Source organism: Athene noctua, chromosome 2 (assembly GCF_965140245.1).
Source record: "Athene noctua chromosome 2, bAthNoc1.hap1.1, whole genome shotgun sequence".
NCBI classification, from domain to species: Eukaryota; Metazoa; Chordata; class Aves; order Strigiformes; family Strigidae; genus Athene; species Athene noctua.
The window spans coordinates 3,054,441-3,076,098 of record NC_134038.1 but is presented as its reverse complement, the minus strand read 5'-3'; the positions used below and the strand labels follow the sequence as shown (position 1 = coordinate 3,076,098).

The following is a 21,658-nucleotide window of genomic DNA, read 5'->3' as shown; positions in this document are numbered from 1 at the left end:
AAAAAATAAATCTCACGCAGGCAAGTGCCCTGACTTTGTAGCTATCAAAAAACAAATTATTTGAGTCCTTTCCATTCCAGCAAAGAGCCAGACAAAACCAAGTTGGATGCAAGTAGCAGGATGTTGGTAGCCTTGATGTCCAGGTATCAGTGCCTTTCCCTTGATGATGGCAGTCAGGTGACTGCCCCATCCCATCCCCTCTAGCCAGCAGCCTGGAACCACTCAGTGCTGGGAAGGTTTGGAGGAGTTGGTGTGACAAATTCCTAAGTTTCTTAAGTCCTGCTTTCAGGCAACTGCAATGGGAAATAATATAATTTCATAAACTAGATGGGCCTCTTCCATGAATCAAGCTGCTGAATATAAAGTCTGGCTCCTGGTAGGGAATCTCTGAATCACTCTTCTCCCTCCTCTGCTTTCCCTTTTTGGATGTCAATAAAGATTCCTGCCACCACACTGAAGCTTCATTAACCTTTATTAATTTTCTCAGTGTTCTGGGATCAAATTTGTCACCATTTCATCTCTTGGCAGTTTGTACTTCTTGAAAAGATGTCTGACTGTTTTACCTCCTTGGGGAAAAAGATCTTCTGTCTGGTACTTGCTGTTTGGAAACAAATTGGTTGCCAGATCACAGAATACTTGGGCTCAGCTCTGCTCTCTGTTATTCTGCATGACTCTGGTGGAGTCAGCTGAGCTCTCCTGATTTACAGCAGGCAGTACTGGTGGGCAGGGTTTGGTTTCTATTGCTTGGTTGTTTCTCTGTTTACTAGGGAGGGCATGTGTCGGGATTGCAATATGTCCAGTAAGATGGAGAACCGAAGTTTTAATTTCCCCTGTAGAAAATTCCGGGCTGATCCATGTAGGATGCAGACGCATTTGGAAGGAACAGGGGTGTTATCTGTCAGTCAGGAGTTAAATGCCTTTACTTTGTAGTGGATGTATTATTTACCTTCTGATCTCAACACCATGGTCTTCAGGGGGAGATTTTCAGTTAGGACACTAGGGTCAGGAGCTTCCTTCTTTCACCTGATTGGAAAGGTGCCCGGACACAACTCTGTTGGTACATAAGTCACTTTGTTGATACCAGACCTTCATCCCTCCTTGTTGCTGTTGGTAGGGTAGAGTCTGTGAAGGAGACATCCTTTTGAGCTATCCCTTTCCTTTTCACCCGCCCTCACCTGCCTGCTCCAATCAGCATTTTCTGGTTACTCTACAGAGCATTACTTGGTAGGTGTTGGTCACAAGGCAGGGTTTTCCACCAGAAAATACTGCCAGTCACCACCATAGATCTCAAAACACTGCTAGGGATGGTGGGATTCATCGTCAGCGCATCTGAAAAGGTTAAATCCTCCACAAGTACAGCAAAGAGTACAGACACCCTAGAAAAAAAATCATTGAAATTGATTAAAGACCAGACATAAGGGATCACATTCTGCATGGTCCCAAGTTTCACTGAGAAACAAGGGGTTGTTGAACTGCCAGCCAGTCCAAATCTTGCAGGCTGGCTCGGTGCTAAAGCCTCGGGGACTGCTGGTGGCTAGGGGTGTTGGGGTTGGAAAGCAGGTGGTTGTGTCAACCGAACGTTGCAGGTCGCTGTTGTTTATACATGTAACCTTTGTAGTGAAAGATCTTGCAGAGTGAACCAAGGTGTATTTACATGACCCATTACCTTGCCATAGCCAATGGACGCTATAATTCCAGAAGCCAATCGCTGAGGTCCACAGATAACAGAAAGCGAGAGGACACTGACGAACTGCAGCACTACGGGTACCCTGCACCTCAAATAGGTAAGCTCTGACCTACCACGACAGCCTCTGGAGCTGACACACTGCCTGGTCACTGCACTTCCTGGCTGGGCTGGGCTGACTCCATTGACTCGCTTTGCTGTTTCAATGACCCAGCTAACCAACTCTTTTCCCCCCAGGTTAGTGTGGGCTTATCCAACAAGTCACACACACTGAGCAAATGGTCATCACCCAGTTTGTTCCCATCCCATTACTCTACAGGGTTTTGTGTTGTTGACGTTAGCCAGAGAAGGCCAAAAGGGTTAGATGCAAAGCTTTAACAAGACCGTGCATCTCACGGACCGCTTCTCATCACCCTTCCTACTTCTTAGTCACTGCTTTGTCTGAACTGTCTAAACAGCCATGGTTCATTAAGCCAAAGCTGACCTTACTGCAATACAGCCTCTTTCCTGATGTCCATGTCATGTCTTCCCACTGACTGTAGGAGGAGGTGTCCAGGGCATGATGGGGAGAGAGCAAGAGTGCTTTCCTCTGTCACTGGGTCTTTAGTGCTGTGCAAGGACTTGTATCTGGTAGGTTCTGCAGCAGGACCTTCCACCTTTGTGCAACAGAAGGGGACTAATATGTATTCATATCAGAGAGTGTGATCGGGAAGAGAGAATGAACTGGACCTAGATGATCTATGCCAGGTCGAATCCAGAGAGGTTTTGTGCTCTCCCTTCATGTCTGCCTTTCACGGCAGGAGCTCAACACACCATGGATCTTGGGCAAAGCAAGATGTGCTGAACCTGGCTACAGGTTAAAATAATTTCCCAATGACTTTACAAATATTTTGTGCTCTAGAAAGGCTTCAGACAGGTGACTCGTAGAGCCAGAGCTGTGAAATAGATTATAAGGGAGAGCAGGTTATATTCTGGTGTAAATTAGTTATGCTCCATCCAACCCAGCAGCACTTTGCCGGTGTGCAGCTTCAGAGAGCTGTGTGGCTTGGAGGCTCTGGGGGTGATCGGGAAATGGCTGGGGTTGTGGCTTTCAACACAAAGTAAGGGACAGTCTGAATATCCTTGCTACCCTACACTGAATCTGGTCCCTCCAGTGGGAGCAGCTCCATTGCCTGCAGGATCAGTGGCAGGTGGCAAAAGGCTGCAGGAGAGGGAGGGCACTTGCACCACTAGAACTTGGTGAAGCTGAGCTCAATCTCTCAGTCACACTCAGTGTCCAAATGGGGAGGAAGAGAAAGCACTCCAAGGCAGGTCCTGTGATGTCCTCTTTTGTTCCTACTCTGCCTGGTCCCAGGTGCTTGCTCGGTGCTTTGTTCCAGGCTGTAGCTTAGCCATCAGGTTTATAGTTTGGCATCTCTTCCCGCCATGCATCTGGGCACAGTGACATCTCTACTAACTCCCCGCCATCCTAGCCACTGCTGTGGTGTGGCTGACTTGGGCTGTGGTATCCCTCGGTGCAGCAGGGGCTGGGAGATGTGCACTGTCCTGTGGCAAGCTTGCCACATTCCTGCCAGTGTCCCAGGAGCAGCAACTGCAGCCAAGTTCTTCAAAGAAATCAGGATGGAGATGTAAAGACCAGGCAGAGGGTACAGCCCAGGAAGGAATTTAGAGGGAGTCTCTAGCTGGAGTTGCCAAAGCAAAGTCAAGCCCACATCTTCTCTAGCAATTAACACAGTTCGTAGGGGATGAGCCATTTCCCATCCACTCGAGACCTGGAAAAATGTGAAATACAAAAAAAGAGCTGATGCCAGCTGTAAGGACTAGCGATGAGAAGATAGACCTGCCCAGTTAAAGGCTAGTATTTTCTCCTGACAGCCCTCTGCATCCCTAGTGTTCAGGTCCTGTTGGCCTATAAGCTTGGCACCGTTGTGCTCTCAGCTGCGGTGCCGCTGGCTGCCCATGTGTCTCTCCCAGAAGGAACACAAGAGTGAAATCCAGCCCAGCAGGTCCCTGGCACGGGCCTTCCAGGCTCAGCCCACAGCCTCCTTCCAGGAGGTCTTTGCCAGCAGCAGGATGTGAGCGAAGAAGCGGCTGCACGTGATGAGATGTCAAATTGACAGACGACGCCAAAAAATAAAGGGATCCTGGCAGAGGGATGACAGCGATGTGGAGCTCCATTAGTGCTGAGGGAGGAAGTGTCACGGAGAAGCTGCAGGCACTGATGGGGACCCCACAGCCAGCTGAGCTCTCTGTAAGGCCAGCTGAATTATTCTCAGGGCTACCAGGCACCGGAAAGGATCCCGAATTGCAGTGCTACATCCCTGTGGAGCAACACCCGAAGTGTCTACTTCTGCAGCACCTGCTGGGCCCTCTCCAGCTGCAGGAGAGGTGCTGCAGCTGGGTCTGTGGGAGCAGCAAGCCCTGCAAAGGGCTATCTTCCCACCTGAAGTGGGGTCCTTGTCCCTGCGAACTCTTTTAAGACACTCCTGTTAATCCCCAAGGAAACCTGGAGCATCACAGGAGTAGTCAAAGATCAATCTGGCAGAGGTAACTAACTCTACAGGCTCCAGTCATGATGGAGGGCAGTGCATGGCCCCTTGTCCTCTGGGGAGTGCAGACCAATTAGGTGGAGTGTATCTCTGGCAGGTCTAATTATAAGACAACACTGAATTGTACTAGGGGGCTTTCAGACCCACTGAGCATGATAGACTTCTTGCCCTTATGTCAAAAAACAGAGCCAGGATCCACTTCTGGGATAAATAATTGGAAGATACTGCATCCAGTAATTTGTATTTGCTACAGTCTGACCCACAAGGGTGCAGAAATTCTCCTCACCAAATCAGACAGTAGCCAATATTCTGCTTCTCTTGAATGGAGAATGAGAGAGCTTGTCCTGATGCCTGAGAGCATCTCAGAACTGAGTCTCGCGTGGTTTGAAAATCAGTTTAATTTCTGCTAAGTTTGAGACTAGACTGGACATAGTGCCCCAGCAGACTGAGATAAATTGCTTAACTCAAAATGATGCCAAACCCAAAGGAATAACCATCTTGGAAAATAAACTGTATTATGGATTTAAAAGCCAGGGATTGGTGCACTGTGAAAGATGATAACTGAGGAGGTTTACCTCTAACTGTAGATATTTCTCCTGTGAAAAAGCAAAGGCCAAAATCAACAAAGAAGATAAGAGGCAGAAGAGGTGGAATCTGGTTCAAAGATGACGTTCTTTCATCTAGTGACACAGTAACTCTTGTCTGAATATGGAGATTGTAAAACCACAGTCAGGTCTGAGTGGGGAGGTGGTGGGATGGCAGAAAGTCCAAGTCATGAGTTGCGGGTGGAAGAGGCCACTGTGTCTCTGCAGGTCTCTCAGAAAGACTTTTGGGCATGAACTGGCAGCATTTAACCACCAAAAAATGCCAGCTTCCTGCCGCTGAGGAACTCGATGCTGTTGGGTGTGGTACTGGGGATGTTTTCAAGGTTAATGGAAGGCGTTCTCTGAGCAACGCAAAGGCATCGTCTGTTCGTGCAGCACCCGAGCAGGTTAGGTAGCAGCTATGGTTGGGATTTGCGGGCCAAGGGGGAATCTCCTGGGGTCTGGGCCACTCTGGATGGCAAATGCTGAAATGATGGTACCAAAAAGGTAACTTACTGGTGGTAAACTCACAGAAGCACAGGATTGTTTGTCTGACAGAGCCACTCAATTTCCTTATTGGAAAGGCATCAAAATTACCATGGCAATGCAGAGCTCTGTATACTGGCAGATCTAATATTTGAGAAACAGGATATGGGAATGATGTTTTCCTGAAACCCCAAGGCCTCAAAACACACACCGTCTCCTACACATCCTAGAGAAAGACCAATGGTCCATAACGTTTATCTAACTGGAACTGGTTGGGTAGATTAATGAACCAGAGTGAAAAAGCAAAGGGAAACAGTATTGAGCAACTTTGGCTTAATGAACAAAAGCAGTTACGTCTCATGATGATCATTACAATGGCATAGATGAGGTAGAGAAAGACTCATCCTTACCTCCACCTCTAAGTCCAGCCAGTAAATGAAGGAATGAAAGCTTGTCCATGTTATATCAAGGACAGGTTTTTCTCTACACTTTCCCCCTTCAACAGGCCTGCGCATATAGATTCACCAGCCTCCAATTAGTGGACATATTTTAAACTACCAACTGCCTGAATAACTGGAACCATTTAAAGTACATGTGCTGAAAAACATGACATATAACAAATAACTTAGATAACTACCAAAAATCCCAATGAGCAGATTGATGACAGTCACAAACACTTGAAATCCTGTATAAAATTTCATTGCACACAGAAAACTCCCCTTAAGACACGAGTAAATAAATATATCTCCTTGAGGAAAAAGTTAGATATGCACAGCTTTAGGCAGTACTGGGCAGTTTGATGGTCTCCAATCTTTATAGTCCCCGTCACAGTTCCTGTACTGGCATTGACTTTTATGCAGCTGGTTTATAACCTTCTCTGCCCGACAAGCAGGCTGAGCTCTCAAGATGTAGCAGCTCACTGCTAAACTCTCTTTCATGCCCCATGTTGCAGCTGATCAGTCTAATCCAGCATCTGCTGTCCACCTTTCTTTGGGAATGGGATGGTGGTGTGGGAAAACATCCAAGTGTTGGGTGCAGCTCAGGCTGTGCCATGTTGTACGACCCCTGAAGTCACGCTTACCTGCTGCACCCAGTGCCGTGATCTTTCTTATATCGTCCGTAGTCTGCCAGGTACATCTGGTTAGGATATGACATGGTGCAGCCTGATGCTCTGAAGAACTTGTTATTAAAAGGGTTGGCCCCTGTATTATGCATCCTCAAAGATGTCCTGGTGTTTATTTGTTCCATATATATTTGTGCCTGTGTACTAGACATAGCAAATGTTACGTTTGAGGTTTATCATGTGTAATCATTAGTAATCCATTAAAAAAAAAACAAAAAAAAAAACAAAAAAAACAAACAAACAAACAAACAAACAACCTGAAAACCCTAACAATGCAAAGCTTAATCAAAACCAACAGAATAAGCTTTTGTTTTCATCTGGGGGAGAAAAGTGTTTTCTCAAGGGTAGACTAATGCCTATGAAAACTAATGGAGAGCTGTCCTTTCCCTGCCCATGTCACACTTCTGGTGACTTATCTGAGACCCTGGTATGACCATCTGTCTGCAGGGATGTTAATGACAGAGGGAGTGCGTCTTATTGCTTTCCACTCCCATCTCTTGTTCAATGGGATACTTCTAGTTGCCTTTCCAACGCTGTTCCATCAGGTAAGCAGTTGATAGGGACTCTATGATACCCTGGAACAGTCAGCCTCGTTCTGTGTCACATACTCAAGGCAGATCTTCTCCACAGGTGAAGGAGATGACAAGAGAAAACTCTGTGGGATTTCTTCAGACAGTGTTCTTCTCAGGCACTGTCATCTTCTGTTTTGTCTGCTCCTCCTCTGCCAATTGCATTGGTAGCGGCTGTGAGAAGGCAAGGAGAGGAGTTGAATCCTTACAACTGTTCAATTTATGGACACATTTACTTTATCTATCTAATCACTGTTATAAATTAGTACTATCTCTGAGTAGAAGTTACATATCCCAGCTCACAAGGTTCTGCAGGGGCTACACCCACCACCTCATCACCAGTGGTGGAGCCTGCTCTGACCAGTGCCCCGATACTTCCACAGTGTCCTTCCCTAGCTGTGTGTGTGTGTGTGTTACAGCTCTACGCAGTACCTCCCAAAAGAACTTTTAGCCCATTGTCAACCCTCACGTTTTCTCACCAATCCCTTTGCACCCTTCTGGTCACACCACGTGGTGGGACACGTTGCACAGCTTCACCAGATCGCCAGCAAGTGATAAAGTGCAACCTGGAAAGCACTGCCCAGGAGATCCAGGTACCACGGATGCCGCATCCTCACCTTTTGCTCCAACCCCAACAGGTGACCCCGCAGCGGAGGAGTGGTCCCCATGGAGTGTGTGTTCCACCACCTGCGGAGAGGGCTGGCAGACCAGGACGAGGTTTTGCGTGTCGTCTTCCTACAGCACTCAGTGCAGCGGCCCTCTCCGGGAGCAGAGACAGTGCAACAACTCTGCCGTGTGCCCAGGTGGGCTGAACATTCCATGTATGCATGGGCAGGAGGGGAAGGGAGATGCACTGCACAGAGGATTGACTGCCTGTGATATCTCCATAGCGATATCTACCTCGAGGGAGATGCTTTTATTTTCCTCTTCCTTCTCTTTTTGCCCTAAAGCCTCACACAGAGACCCTTGCTAGATCAAGCACCGTTAGATGGGCACTTGTTTTGCACAGCGTGGACGATTCCATGCTATCTAAAGGCAATGAACACAGTACATCTGAAAGGCACGTGCCCCCTTGGGGTGTTTCCAAGCCTGGGCAGACTGGGAAAGAGAAGCACCAGATGACACTTTCACTTGCTCAGATGCCAACACTGGGCATACCATTGAAAATCAGCATGAAATACTCAGGCTGCTGATGTGTTTATGAATCGAGCCAGCCATCATCTCTGTTTTCATATTCCTTCTACAATTTTGATGAGGGGAAAAAAAAAAAAAAGTACAGTCTGGGAAGCCTGGACACTATTTTGAAGAATTAATGCTATTAAACCAGGTGTGTTATTCATGAGTCTTGACCAGCAATATCATTGTTCAGAACCAATCTTACAATGGTGAAACCATCGAGCTTTTTTTTTTTCCCTTGTTCCTTCCTGCATTTCCTCCTCTAGTTATCTCTTTTCATGCAAGATGTCCGGTGACAGTTGCAAAACATCAGGTTTGAACAGCCTTTCCTGATGCTGGAGGATCAGTCTCTGTTAGCAAACAACGAAGGGCTAGAAAAATATCTTTTTTTTTTTTTTTTCTGAAGCATTATTGATTTTGTGCTAGCTTCTCCGGTAAAGGTGGAAGGGATGAAGTCCCTTAAGAGAGATCAATATATTCTTGTAACATTTGGCCTCTAGAGATTACAGTGACTAACCTTCCGTAATTAACCTGGCCAGATTAGATTAGATTAGATAGGCGAAGATTAGATTAATAAAGATTAGAAGGCTTTAGATGTCTAATTCCAGGAGTTACCAGTGATGGTCTGAGCACTACTGGAGCATGTTGTCCATCCCATTTTGTTCTTCCAAGTCTCCCTAATGGCCCTGTGGTGTCACTAATATATGACAGTATTTAGTAGCCAGGCTACAGTTTTTCTGAGAGCTTGAAAATGCTGTAGTCTTTGATGATTCAATGAGAAAACATGTTGAGGGAGGGAAATAAGGGTAAGAAATGAAAAAATGATCGTAGTGATGCTTCCCAAAGGGTGGTGGGGGTTTTGTTCCTCTCTAGCTAATTGCATCTTTTGCTCAAAAAAATGTCCTTTTCGCTCAAAAATCTGAAAAGTTAGGGTCAATTAAAAGTGATTTGTGATTTATTTAAAATAGTCTGGAAAGTAACAGACACTTGGTGTTGATACCAAGCCATAAAAAAAGATCACACAATGTTCCTCTTGAACATTTTGGGTTGGTTTCCTCCTGGCCTTCCCACACTCACGTCTCACATGCTGCTCATTCTGGGTGGGAAGATGCTGTGCTCTGTGGACTCACTCACTTCTTCGGACCTCTTTTAGGAAAGAAACTTACTTATTGTGCTTTGATTGCAGTGCACGGCACCTGGGACGAGTGGTCTCCATGGAGCTTGTGCTCCTCCACGTGTGGGAGAGGGTACAGGGATCGGACCCGCACGTGCAAGCCTCCACAATTTGGTGGGAACCCCTGCGAGGGCCCCGAGAAGCAAACAAAGTTCTGCAACATTGCACTTTGCCCAGGTAAGGCAGTTAGAGATTCAAAGCCTTCCCTCCGGCAGGTCTCCCCATCTGAAGATGCCCACACATGGCTCATCGAGTGGGCCTGTAGCTGCCTCAGCTGAATCATCCCCACAGAGGATCCTCTATAAGGAAAGGACACACTGGAGGAGCCGCTTAGAGGGGCTTTCTGGGGTTATTCAGCTAAGCCTTGTCTTAGGTTCAGATTTTCTCCGTGTAATAATTTTCAGAGGACACGTTATATGGGATGGATCTGGACTGGCTCAGCCATCACCGCTATTTCCAAGACCATCTTAAGCTTCTCACCAGTTATCTCCAGTGAATCTTTTAAAGTTATTTTGCCTGACTGGGCTTGTTATTGTGCTAGAATTAATTAGTAGTTTTAATTGCTAGCGTTATACGTGCATTAATTCACTATATATGCAAGATTTCTCTGTATCTGATCCTGCTTTGGGTGGACTAAGAGATTTTTGAGAGCCTTCCATATTTTAATACTTATAAGTACATTTTCCCCACCCCTGGTTTTCACTTCCAAATGTCTCTTCCCCAAGCTTTGCTTTGAAACACCAGAAAGAAACCTCAAGATTAAACGGCTTTCAACACCGGGAACCCACCTGAGATCCTGTGGCTTCATTCCCATGAAGCAGACAGGCTCTGGGTTTACCACAGAGCCCCCATTGATTTACACCAGGGTGTCCTGGTGAACATGATCTGAACATGAGGGAGCTCCCCAACACTCCCTGCCCTGTTCCAAGGTAATGTCAACTGATATTTTTCCAGTTCAATGAGATTCATTACGAGACATTATTATGTCCCCAGAGGAGTAGAGGGATTGTGGGAGTGATAAGAAATTTGTGAAAACATTTGTAAGAAGCCTCCTGGCATTTCCCACCCAGTTTTCACCCCAAGTAACTATCCTTGGATTTCTGGCTGAGGTCCAGAAGACTCTGCTCGGAATAAGAACATCCCAGACACCAAATTGACTCTGTCATAAAAAGACAAATTGAAAAAGTCAGACCAGGCATGACTCGGGCAATAAGGCATACCTTGAGTTAACACTGATCCGTAATTAATTTAAATACAAAAAAAAAAAAAAAAAAAAGTGGCTACACTGCAGCGAACGAAACAGTGGTGGAAAAGACAAGCAGCCCAACTGCAAAACTTCAGCTCTAATTAATGCCACAGAGGCAATCAGTGGCTTTGCAGTGCCAAATGAGCGCTGCATTGGGGGAATCATTGAAGCACAACAATGGGCGCTGCTCAGCGCTCGACGCACCAGACAGTCATACCGCTTATTACCGCCCTGCTCGGAGGATTTAGTACTACAGCTGATAAAAATGCCAGGCTGCAGGGACAACAGAGCTTTTGTTCCTCTGTGGCAGTAGATACCACAGGCTGAGCCCCAAGTCCTTTGGAGAGAGAGAGAGGGAAGGGAGAAGACAATGCCAGTCTCTGCACAGACTGCACCAGCCCGACTCCGGTGAATGTTTTTGATAGACTCACGCTCCGGTGTGACAATGGCACCAAGAGGTCTTTGCTATATGGCTGTGATGCAGAGCCCTCAGCATCTTGCCCAAGAGACATCTTTACACCAGCGTAAGCATCTGGAGGTACAACGTGGCCATCTCTTGTTTCTTCATTTTTTTAAACGTCTTTGAAATTACAATCTATAAATAAACAATCGCTCATCTCAAAAGGAATTACCTGTTCCCTATCCCTCATTGAATGAACAATATATGGATGTGGGTCTCTTGTTTTCCCACCTCCAAACGCTTGCACTTGTGGTAAGCTGCCAATCACCACTGCCAGAGCAGCTGGTAGGGCTTAAATTCAACTCTTTGGTAAAGTCAACTTTTTTGGTAAATGTAACAATAACATTGATAAACGCAATCTCACTTTTCCAACCTAGGGGAATGTTAAGGAGGGGCAGACGTCATCAGTTCATGGAAACAAACAGCACTACCTTCGGTCAGAAAAGCCATGCTAATTTATACCTGGTAGGATCTACTTTGTGGGGTTTTGGACCATTTCCACCGAGGAATCACCTGTCAGTCACCCTTTCTTGCATTTTCCCTCTTTGGGATTGATAAAACACCGACATGATGCCTTGGATTTATGCACGATGAAAACATCAAGCTTGGATTGCTAAAAACAAACACCTTTTGGAAGTACCTTTATGCCTGCCTGATTTCTCACACCTTCTGAACTCATGTGAGCTATCTGAGTTCACAGTTCCTCATTTGGATGGTTTTGACACTTTTTTTACGTGCTTGCAAACATAAAGCTGCTCAACCGCAATGGGGATTATTCAGGGCCATTCAAATCCTTGCAGATTACACAGGGGACCAAGTTGTATGTATTTTTCTTGGACTGACAAACGAAGGTAAAGAAAATGAGCTGCAGTCTACAGCAATGTGATTTGAGCCAGAATTCAGACTTTTCAGGGATTCAGGTTGTTTTTCTGAGCGAGAGCTATCAGCTAATGAGAGCTAAACAGAGCATGATGACCACTGCTAATGAGAAAAAAGTGCTCCAGGAATAGCAGACTGGGTGATGGATCTGTTGATCAGGGACCAATTAGGGTGTAACTGCCACACTTGGGAATGCCTCACACCGTACCACGCTAATAAGATGTATTCATGTTTCTCTCCAACCCCATCCCTATCATAACCTCTTTTGTCCCTCTCCTATTTAATTATCAAAGTCACCGCTGTGTAGAGACATATCAAGCCTGTCTGTGTTAATTCAGCCATGAGAGAAGCACATTGGCCACATAAGCACACTCTCCTCATGGTCTCCTGTTAGAGCACACCTTTGCTCTGAGCATTTCCCGGCTAGCAGAGTGAATTCTTGTGAATAACACTGTGATTTGAGTTTCTGCGTGCACTTTAATGAAAACCAGAGCATTTGGGTGCTTGAGAAAGTTCCCTTCCTGAAGAGTCGTGCATTGCTTTGGTGAAAAATGGGTTCCCTGATTGCCCAAAACGGGGAATGTCATGCTAATGTATCGAGTCCCTCAGAATTTTCAGTGAAAACGCAATCCATGCTCTCTATTTTGATGTTGTGATCAGCAATATTATTAATTTTGACTTTTATGTTGCAATGTCTAATATTAATAATTTCAGCTTTTATGGGGTTACGTAGAGTGTGGACATAAAAATCGAAATGTTATGGCACTTGCATCCTCGGGGAGCCATAACATGCCTGTTGGAGGTTGCAGAGGGTCCCAACAAATTGCCATTGCCACAGTTGTCTGAACTTTTTATTGATGATCTTTGGCCTCTCTCACATTCTGTGACTCCGGTTTGTTTTCCCTTGCCTGGATCCCTTGTAGGCAAAGGCCAGAGACTCTTGCACCTGCCTCTTTCCAGTGGGAGCGATTTTCACATTCAGTTTTGTTATCTCTCTTTGGGCCACTCAGTGGATGGCAACTGGAATGAATGGTCGAGCTGGAGCTCTTGCTCTGCCTCCTGCTCCAACGGTACCCAGCAGCGGACGAGGGAGTGCAATGGACCCTCCTACGGGGGAGCCGAATGCCAGGGACACTGGGTGGAGACCAGGGACTGCTTCCTACGCCAATGCCCGGGTCAGTGACCAATGACTTCTTCTTTCTCTTGGGTCATCTTTCTCTGCAGTCCCAGGTAGGCTTTTGTAAAGTTTTTATTTGGAGAAGAGTTGCGCAGTTTTCATGCCGTAATGCAGTTAATAAGGAGGTCGTGGATCACACCAATGGACCACGACAGCCAAAATCCATAGCTGGAAAATACTCCAGGAGACCCCAGAGAGGTGAGTGGTGACCCACAGGGAGCATGTCTTTCTGACTTTAGATACCAGTTTTCAGTATGTGCTTAAAAAACCCAAACAAATTATCCATTAAATGCTTTCCTTGCCTCCACAATGCTTCAACTTTCCCTCTTTTTTTTTTTTTTTTTTTTTGTTCCTCCTCTTCTGCCAATTCACCACTCCTAGCCGAAGCAAACAGGGGAACAACCTCCACTGTATCAGAGCTTTGAACCTTATCTGTGACAAGGTCTGGCACAATGAAGCCTTGATTCATGCCTGTCTAAGACTTGTCACTTACTCTACCCATTTAGCTATGTCTTAAAATAATTATAATAACAACAATAACAATAATAGTAATAAATAATAATGACAGTAATAATTCCTGCTGCCCCAGCTGCTGTAGCCAGTGCCTTACATTCAGAATAATCACGTTGTCTTCATTCTATGGACCATGGGCTCCAGGAGAGCTATTTCATGCAGGAGAAGCAATGAAAATTGAAGCAGATACCAGACCACATCTAACACCAGAAACCTGCATTGTTCAGGCTGACACCAGCACTGTAGAGTTGCAGGTGCAGTTTGCTCCATTTTTTACAGAAGTCTTGGGGGAGGCCATCGCAAAGGGACTAACTGGGTCAGCTGGTGTGGAAAAAATTCTGACTGGGGAAGAAGGCTTGAACCTTCAAGACTGACCAGCAACTCATTTTTCTTGCCATGTTTCTCTTGGCCTATTCCCTGCCTCTCCCTGGGTGCTTCATTCCTGTTAGACCATAGGGCTGAGAAGAGTGGACCCTTGAGATAGAGAGGGTCTTTCTCCCTTTTCCAAGAGAACAGGGACAGCCAGAAGCAGTTCAGTTGTTTGAGGCACTTCTCCAAGTAATTTTCTATCCAGTCCACAAGCTCAGAAGCCAGTAGCCCTTCCTCGGGGAAGTTTGTTTCCTCAGGGAATCCCTATCCTCTCTGGTAACATCACCATCTGCAGCAGAACATAAGCAGTATTTAATACAGGTGTTGGACTTTCCTACGTGGTCTCTAGTAGGCTTTGCTGTTTAGGTATCTCACTTCTTTGTAACTTACGGAGATCCTCAAAGACAAAGAGGATCTCATGCTTTTTTAGACAGCCTTGTCCCAGTGATTTCAGAGTTAGCTGTCAAAGCAATGTTGGTCATGTATTCCTCTGTATACACCAAAGAAAGCACTAGAGATTGGTGCTATTCCTCTTTGATAATTTTCTTCTACTCCTTGGAGAAGAACAAAGGGATCCCCCACCCTCCCAAAAGGAATTATTCAACCCCGGATGATGTGTTAAATCTTAATTAAAACCCAAAGAGTAATCAGCAGACCTAGGTCCTTGCTCTAGTTCTGTCACCGAGTTGTTGTTTCTCATCGGTGATGCAGCAGAGGAGAATGTTTCCCTACCTTGCAGGCTTGTTGTGAGGACCAATTAACATTTTTATAGTGCTTTGATAAATGCCATTTTTAATGTAAAAGAAGTAGCATTTTGATAAATGCCATTGTTAGCGTAAAAGAAGTAACATTTCCACTGAATCTGTAAAGAAGTTGGGAGAAAATACAATGGAATGAGACATCATCCCAAACCTCTTTCCAAGATACATGAAACAACAGCACAATGGCAATGGCTGGAGAGAGGTTTATTTCATGTTTCTTCACGTTTTCTTGCCCAAGGACTCTGCTGGCCTCTCTAAATCCCTGAGCCAGCCCTTCTCTGGCTTCTCTATTTTCACACATACATCGTACATCCCAACCAAACTGAAGCTATGGACTTTGGCTGGCAGATGTGACTGCCAGTCGGGTTGAGTCCCTGCCCGCCCGAAGAGTGTTCATGAGCACAGCCCCAAAGCTGAGCCCAAGGGAAGACATAGGGCTGGTTTTGCAGGGAGTTGAGGATAGTGAGGAGAAACACAAGAACACCCTTCAACCATTAAAGGGCTGTTGCAACGGGAAAGACCACGCACTAATTTCATCTCTGTTGAGAATCAGACAAAGATGCGAGGCAGGAGACCTCCCTTCCCACCCAGCCATGCTCTACTCACCCTGTGTTCCAGTGTTTACCTTGGGACCTTGCCTCCCTCTGCTGTAGATTATGTCTGGGACATGACAGGCTGTTTCTCTCCTCTTTTTTGTCTCCAGTGGATGGGAAGTGGCAGGCTTGGGGAGTGTGGGGCAGCTGCACCGCCACGTGTGGAGGTGGGACTCAGAAACGTGACCGTGTGTGCTACGGGCCCTTCTTCGGTGGAGAGACTTGCCAGGGCCCAAAGGAAGAATATAAGCAGTGCAATGACAGAAAGTGTCCTGGTATGTACCCCAAATCCCTCACGCTTTCCTTTGCATGAGGGGGACTTTGGAATTTGGAAAGGTCTTCTACGTCCTGTGTCAGAGAGCTGAACGAAACAAGGAGTTGTGATCTGGTTGGACCCTGCCCACAACCCAGGCACAAGATATGTCAGGGACATGATTTGATTGTGACAGAAGCCAGCGTAACCACGCTGATTTCAGTGAATATTTGGTAAGTCCCACCGGTCTAGCCTTGATGTTTTTCATCTTGTCCTTGTCATCAAGCCATAAGAGGAGAATACACGCTGTTTGATAGCAAAAACTGGTATCAGAGTCCAGGAAAGTAGTTGAGTACCGAGGATGGTGTAGTAGTTCCCCATTCTGTACCTAGGCTCTGGGAGACCTGCTCACCACTGGCAATTTTTAAAATGACAGATGTGTCTACATCTGTCAGAGCCTTATTCAATCTCGCCTTCCTCCAGCTACAGCCATGGGAGCAGCATCCATTTGAGAAAAAGGATACAAAAGCCTGAATGGAGGGCGAGCGAGCTGTAGAACAGAGGAAAAACTGTGATTTAATGTGAAAAGCAGGAGCAAATACTTGCAAGCGGGAATGTTTCTGTCTGTCTCTCAGTATACAGAGGCCAGAAGAATGGTCTGTGCACCATTTTTATTTTCTCTCTCAGTCTCAGCTGAAGAGCCTGCTGAAATTGCTGGTGGGGAATCAATGGCCTATGTGATGTTGGCAGTCAGATTGCATCGATTGTAACAGGCCTTGATTTTTGACTGAAAGGGTAATTAATTGTCAGAGCGGCTCAGTGAGAGGCAGTAGAGATTCTCATGGCAGTGTCCTGGCGGTCCTAGTGAAAAGGGATGTCTCCCTAAAAGACGGGCTGGAGCTCGGCACAGAGGGAGCAGTACTTTTGGTGCAGATGTTTCTGGGGGCGGATCTGCCGTGTTGAGGGCAGCTGACCCTCAGACTCCCTTGCAAACTGCTGAAGACAAAGATGAAAGTCTGAGCACTTCAGCATGGAAGTTTCAGTGCATTTAGCTCAGAGATAACAGAGAAAGAGGCTGTGTGACAACGTATTCACTCTTTCCAGCTACACTCTAATAAAAGACATCACCTCTCCTTACAAGCTGTGCCTCTCAATTAGCAGTGGCGTGTGAAAATCTCTTCTAACTCAGCCACAAAGCTTTCCCTCGCCATAGAAAATCTTAACACCGGGTTGTCTGGTGGTGTCTACAGAGCGATGCAGATTTAGTTCAGCTTCAGTGTGTGCCAGCTGGGGCCCTGGCAGAACAAGCCCAATCTTTTCTTCTTTTTCTGCAGGGGCTGATTCCTGAACAGTGCTCAAAGGAAAAGGCATGTCTCAGGGACTGAGCCCTGCTAGGGTTCAAAACCAGAAGGGTCTCACTGCAGTTGTTAATTTGCAAGGGAAGGAAAAGGTGGGGAATCATCAGAGGCTAAAAATAAACCCGCTCAATTTGTTCTTGAGAAAGTATCAAATGCCGGCATGATTTGATTTGAACAGAAGAATTGAACTTAATTGGGTTAGTTATTAAAATCTCCCAGTGCAAATAGGTTACTCTGGTAAAAAGGATTTTGTTATGGAGCAACATCAAAAAGAAAAGAAGAAAAAATTTAAAAAAAAAAAAAAAAAAAAAAAAAAAAGAGGATGAAATTATTCCTGGCCTGGGAATAGATTCTGCACTCACTGGCAAGACAACGCCAATCAGTGTATTTCTAAGGAGCATCTCTGATCCACAGCATCCCTCAGCGGTCCCCAGGGAGACTGCAGGGGGGATGAGACCATGAAGGCTTGACAGGTCAGAGGAGGAGAAAGGGGAGGTCGGATGTGAACCTCTCCCTCTCTGCTTTTTGATGTGTTTGGTTGTTTTGTAGCCGAGGGTGCTAAAAGCTTCCCACCCCACACCCCAAACCCTCCTTTGAACCACAGTTTGATGTGGAAAGCACTGGCCCAGCAGACAGGAGTTTTGGGTTCAGCTCCCTGCTCTGCCACAGGCTCTCTGGGTGCCAGTCACAACCGGGTTACTTAATCTTGCTGTCCTACAGCTCCTCGTTAACAGGTTGGAAATGAAACTGCTTCTTTTCCACCCATGTTTTGGCTTATCTACAGAAGTCATAAGCTGTTGGCTTAGGGACTAGTTCTCCATATGTGCAGAGCACAGCAGGGGTCCCGCTTGCCCTCCGGGATTTCATTAGAATAGCAATTACTCAAAAGGGAATTTTATAACGGAGGAAAGAGCATCTGTTTCCAAGCAGAGTGAGTAACTTGTTCATTACCAGTGTCTACTGGGGAGGAATCTGCCTCTAAACTTCAGCTTGGGCTGGAGCCACACAGTCTTGGAGCTTGGCTCCAGGAGCAGTCAAGTGTAGGCAGCATGTTGGGTCTTTGATTGAATCCTTCGAAGACGCACGACTTGCCATGCCCATAATCTTAGGTTTGAGCTGTCCCCATAGCCAGATTGGTGCTCTGGGTAGTTCCAGAACAACAGCGGGGTATGTCTATCACCAGGCATTTGCACCACGGTGAAGGACCTGAAATGGTCTCTGTAAGCGCATCCATTGCACGGTCCCTTCTAGAAGGAGGCCTCCAGGGTCATCGCTGCCCCTGGGAGCAATGTGATTTAAACGCAAGGCCTCCCTCTGCTTTTATAGCAGATGAACATTTTCCCTACAACCTTGGCACGTCTCTACTGGCACCACTGGACCCTGGTATGGGCAGCACTTTTCCACCCATGGAGGAAGCTCAGCCGGCAGCTGCCAGGCTCTACAGCTTTGGCTTTATGGCTGCCTTTCCTGACCAGTTGCAGGCATGCATTCAGCTTACTTTTTATTGGTAGTTTTGCATGCACAATAAATAAAAGCTGTAATAATAAAAAAAATAAAAATAAAAAAAACAACACACCATTAAATCAAGTTTTTTCTCCTCCACCACCTCAGGAGTGATAACTAGCTTTCACACTATCCTCATGGCTCCCTCCACTTTATGTGTTGTACGTAATGAGTTTCTCAGCACAAAGCTTTCCTGCGGTGAATGTTTTTTCCCAGGTCCCACTGACTCTGGGGGTAACTCAGCTCCACCCACAGACAGGAGCATCTAAAAACTTCCTTCTGAAGAGCTTTTTCTGTAACATCTCAAAATACTTTTCTGCAGCCTCCTGGACTCTGCAGCAGCGTTTGGAAATGAGCTGATGATGCAAATCCAGCCTGATGGTTCTCAGATCTCCCTGTGTGCTCGCATATGATGGCAGCAGACAGAGGGCCTGAATGAAGTCCACCAAGGGGAAATGTCCATCCTGTTTTGTCATCTCCTTGTTCTTTCCTTCATTCTTACTCCAATTTATTTATGCTGAGCTTCATTTTAGACACATCCAGCCCTGCAGGTGGTGACCCTGAAGGATTAAAGGAGGAGCCATGGAGTTCACCTACAAAAGGTGGACATCTGCCCATTAACCAAGAAAATAAAACTCTTTAGTAGAGTGTAGCAACAACAACTCTCTTGAAAAGAGCTGCCACAAGGCACGGCAAGCATGTTAGTGGAATTTCCCAGGTTGTTACATGCATATTAGCGAGCTAATCCTCAGGATGGATGGACGCCCAGTTTTCAGACAGGCAGGGAAAATTCCGAAGAGGTTAAGTGGCTTTGTCAGGGGTCATGTGCCAAGCAGCTGCAGAGTTGGGAGTTCACCTACAGGCCTCCTGGCTCACACCATGCTGCTGTTGCTTCCAGCCATGCTCCCTTGTTCCCTCTTTCCATTCCCTTTTCCATGTCCGTCCTGAGGAGGAGGCTTTACAAACGGAGTTTTTCCTTCCTTGCAGAGCCCCACGAAATCTGTGACGAGGAAAGTCTTGCCTCTGTGGTTTGGAAAGAGACGCCCGCTGGGGATGCTGCAGCTGTGCGGTGTCCTCGCAATGCCACTGGTAAGGAGGACTGCGTACCTTGGCCAGGGAACTGGCCCACCCTCAAGGTGTCCTTCCTCCTAGATGAGGAGAAACTGGTTGTGGAAGGACAGGACAAGCAAATGGGTTTCCCTCCCTTCTTTCAGAGTTAGATTAACTCTCGCTGGGTTTCTGTGGTCCTTCATTCTTTAACCACAAAGCCTAGACTGGAGAATCCGAAGTGGTCTCTCATCCACCTACTGCTTAGACCTGGGGCAGCTTTGCAATTAAGGGTTAATGTGGTACGTTTTCCCTATTATCTACAAATAGCTCTGCAGAAGCAGGTAGAGCTTTATTAGAGTCCTCTAGACTTGGGTGTTATAATTCACTGCATAAAAGAAGCTAGTGGCTGAAAGCAGGAAATCTGAGCCCCTTTGCCCGCTCACTTACGGGCCTTTCTCTCCTCCTGAGAAGCCATAGTAGCTCTCTAAACATATCATCAGGTGCTCAAGTTGACAGTCTGATCATGGTTGTATGAAGTGATAGGGTCTGGGGATCCAGGTGTTATCTATCGTGACAGTGGCCACTTGTTCCCCAAGGAGTGGAAAGCAGCGCAGAGAAGGCTCCAGGAGAAATGCTGGTGGTGGAGCTTGTCCTCAGCTGGATATTCCTCACTCCCAGGGAGGAACAGAAACGAGGGGAGCAGTGTCAATAATGAATCCAAAGGTTTTATTTTGTTTGAGTGAGGATGTCGGATACAGAGAGACCCTGCAGCGCTCTCTGACTCACACAGCCTGGAACAGTCAGTGTCAACCCAAATGCTGGAAGAAGGGCTGTATCCACAGAAAGGTTGCTGAACCATTTAGCAGTAGCGATGGGATTGTGGACCCAGCAAAGCCTGCTCCTCAGAGACTCCAGAAGCCCAAGGTCTTGGGCAAGGTGATTCCTATCCCCTTCCTCCTCACTGATACGTCAGTTCCTCTTCATCATAAAGGCGTGTGATTACCGCTGCAAAACACACTGTAGACTGAAGCTAAGGAAAGGCCTGGGGGAGGACTGCAAACAGCTTTCAGAGTTTTTCAGCTGATGCAAAGATGGTGCTGTTGCTTATTTATTCTTCTTGAGACTGTGTGAGCAGTACGAGTCACTGTGGCTGGTTTAGTTGCCAGTACCAGACCATGTCACCCAGGGAGGTTTGTGGGACTTCCTGAGACAGGAAGAAAGCTGCCCCCTAGGGCAGAAGAAACCTTCTTTCACCTTGACTAGTCATGTCCAGTTTGTTAGGTTTTGTTTTCTTTCCCACATCTTTTTGCTGTCCTGTCCCTCAATAAGAAAATTCAGGAGGAGGAAATAAAAATAATCTCTCCCACATGCTTGCACATGTCGTTCAGGCCTCTGCAGATGTCCCTGATGACCTTTGTTGCTGGTAGATGTGCCTAAATGGGTGCATTGACCAGTCTGGGTGACATCTATGAAGGTGTTTTACTTTTCATCTTCCCGTCCTCACTCCTATATTTGTTTCTTTCCTCTTCCAGGATTGATCCTTCGAAGATGCATTTTAGATGAAGAAGGGATAGCTTATTGGGAGCCTCCAACATACATCAAGTGTGTTTCTATTGATTACAGGAACATACAGATGATGGTAAGGCAGAATGACTTCCCAACTCAGCAGGTTTGGGATCCCCCCAAATGCTTGCTACACTATATAGCTAAAAAAAAAAAAAAAAAAAAAAAAAAAAGAAGGAAATAATCATTTTCATGTGGAAGGGAGATGCCACTCTGCCCTGCTTTTCTCTTACTCTTTTTTGTCTGCTTAACTTGTGAGACATGGGCACTCCATGAGCGAGGGATGGTTCCTCACTACATATTTTAATATCTAGCTTGGCAGAATCTAGGTCCTAGCAGGTCTTTCATATCACATTATCAGTAAGAATCGTTGTGACTGTATCACTTCTAAATAAACCACTTACTTTTCATTAGTCTAAAGTTCATTGGTGTAATGGGTTCCTGCTCTCCCGTGGCTTGCCTTAAAATGGCATTGCCTTTATGAGAACTGCCCTCTCCTGTTCAGGACGAGCTACAGTCTGTCCTAAAATAGTTCCAAATTCGTTATAAGAAAACAAGGTTTTGGGGCAAAATTCGTCTGTTAACTGG

At 46.2% G+C, this 21,658-nt stretch overlaps 1 protein-coding gene across 6 annotated transcripts in view; it reads left to right on the top strand.

The window, feature by feature from the left end:
• Window positions 1-21,658, top strand: part of ADGRB1 (adhesion G protein-coupled receptor B1) — a 287,094-nt gene that overhangs the window by 132,186 nt on the left and 133,250 nt on the right. For 5 of the 6 annotated variants that reach the window (XM_074898341.1, XM_074898343.1, XM_074898340.1 and 2 more), the window contains exons 4-10: window positions 1,677-1,784; window positions 7,634-7,798; window positions 9,358-9,522; window positions 12,941-13,105; window positions 15,454-15,618; window positions 19,445-19,546; window positions 21,040-21,146. In XM_074898341.1, coding sequence (XP_074754442.1) covers window positions 1,677-1,784; window positions 7,634-7,798; window positions 9,358-9,522; window positions 12,941-13,105; window positions 15,454-15,618; window positions 19,445-19,546; window positions 21,040-21,146 — 977 coding nt within the window. The remainder of the gene's footprint in view (window positions 1-1,676; window positions 1,785-7,633; window positions 7,799-9,357; window positions 9,523-12,940; window positions 13,106-15,453; window positions 15,619-19,444; window positions 19,547-21,039; window positions 21,147-21,658) is intronic. The other variant, XM_074898342.1, reaches the window with a different exon arrangement.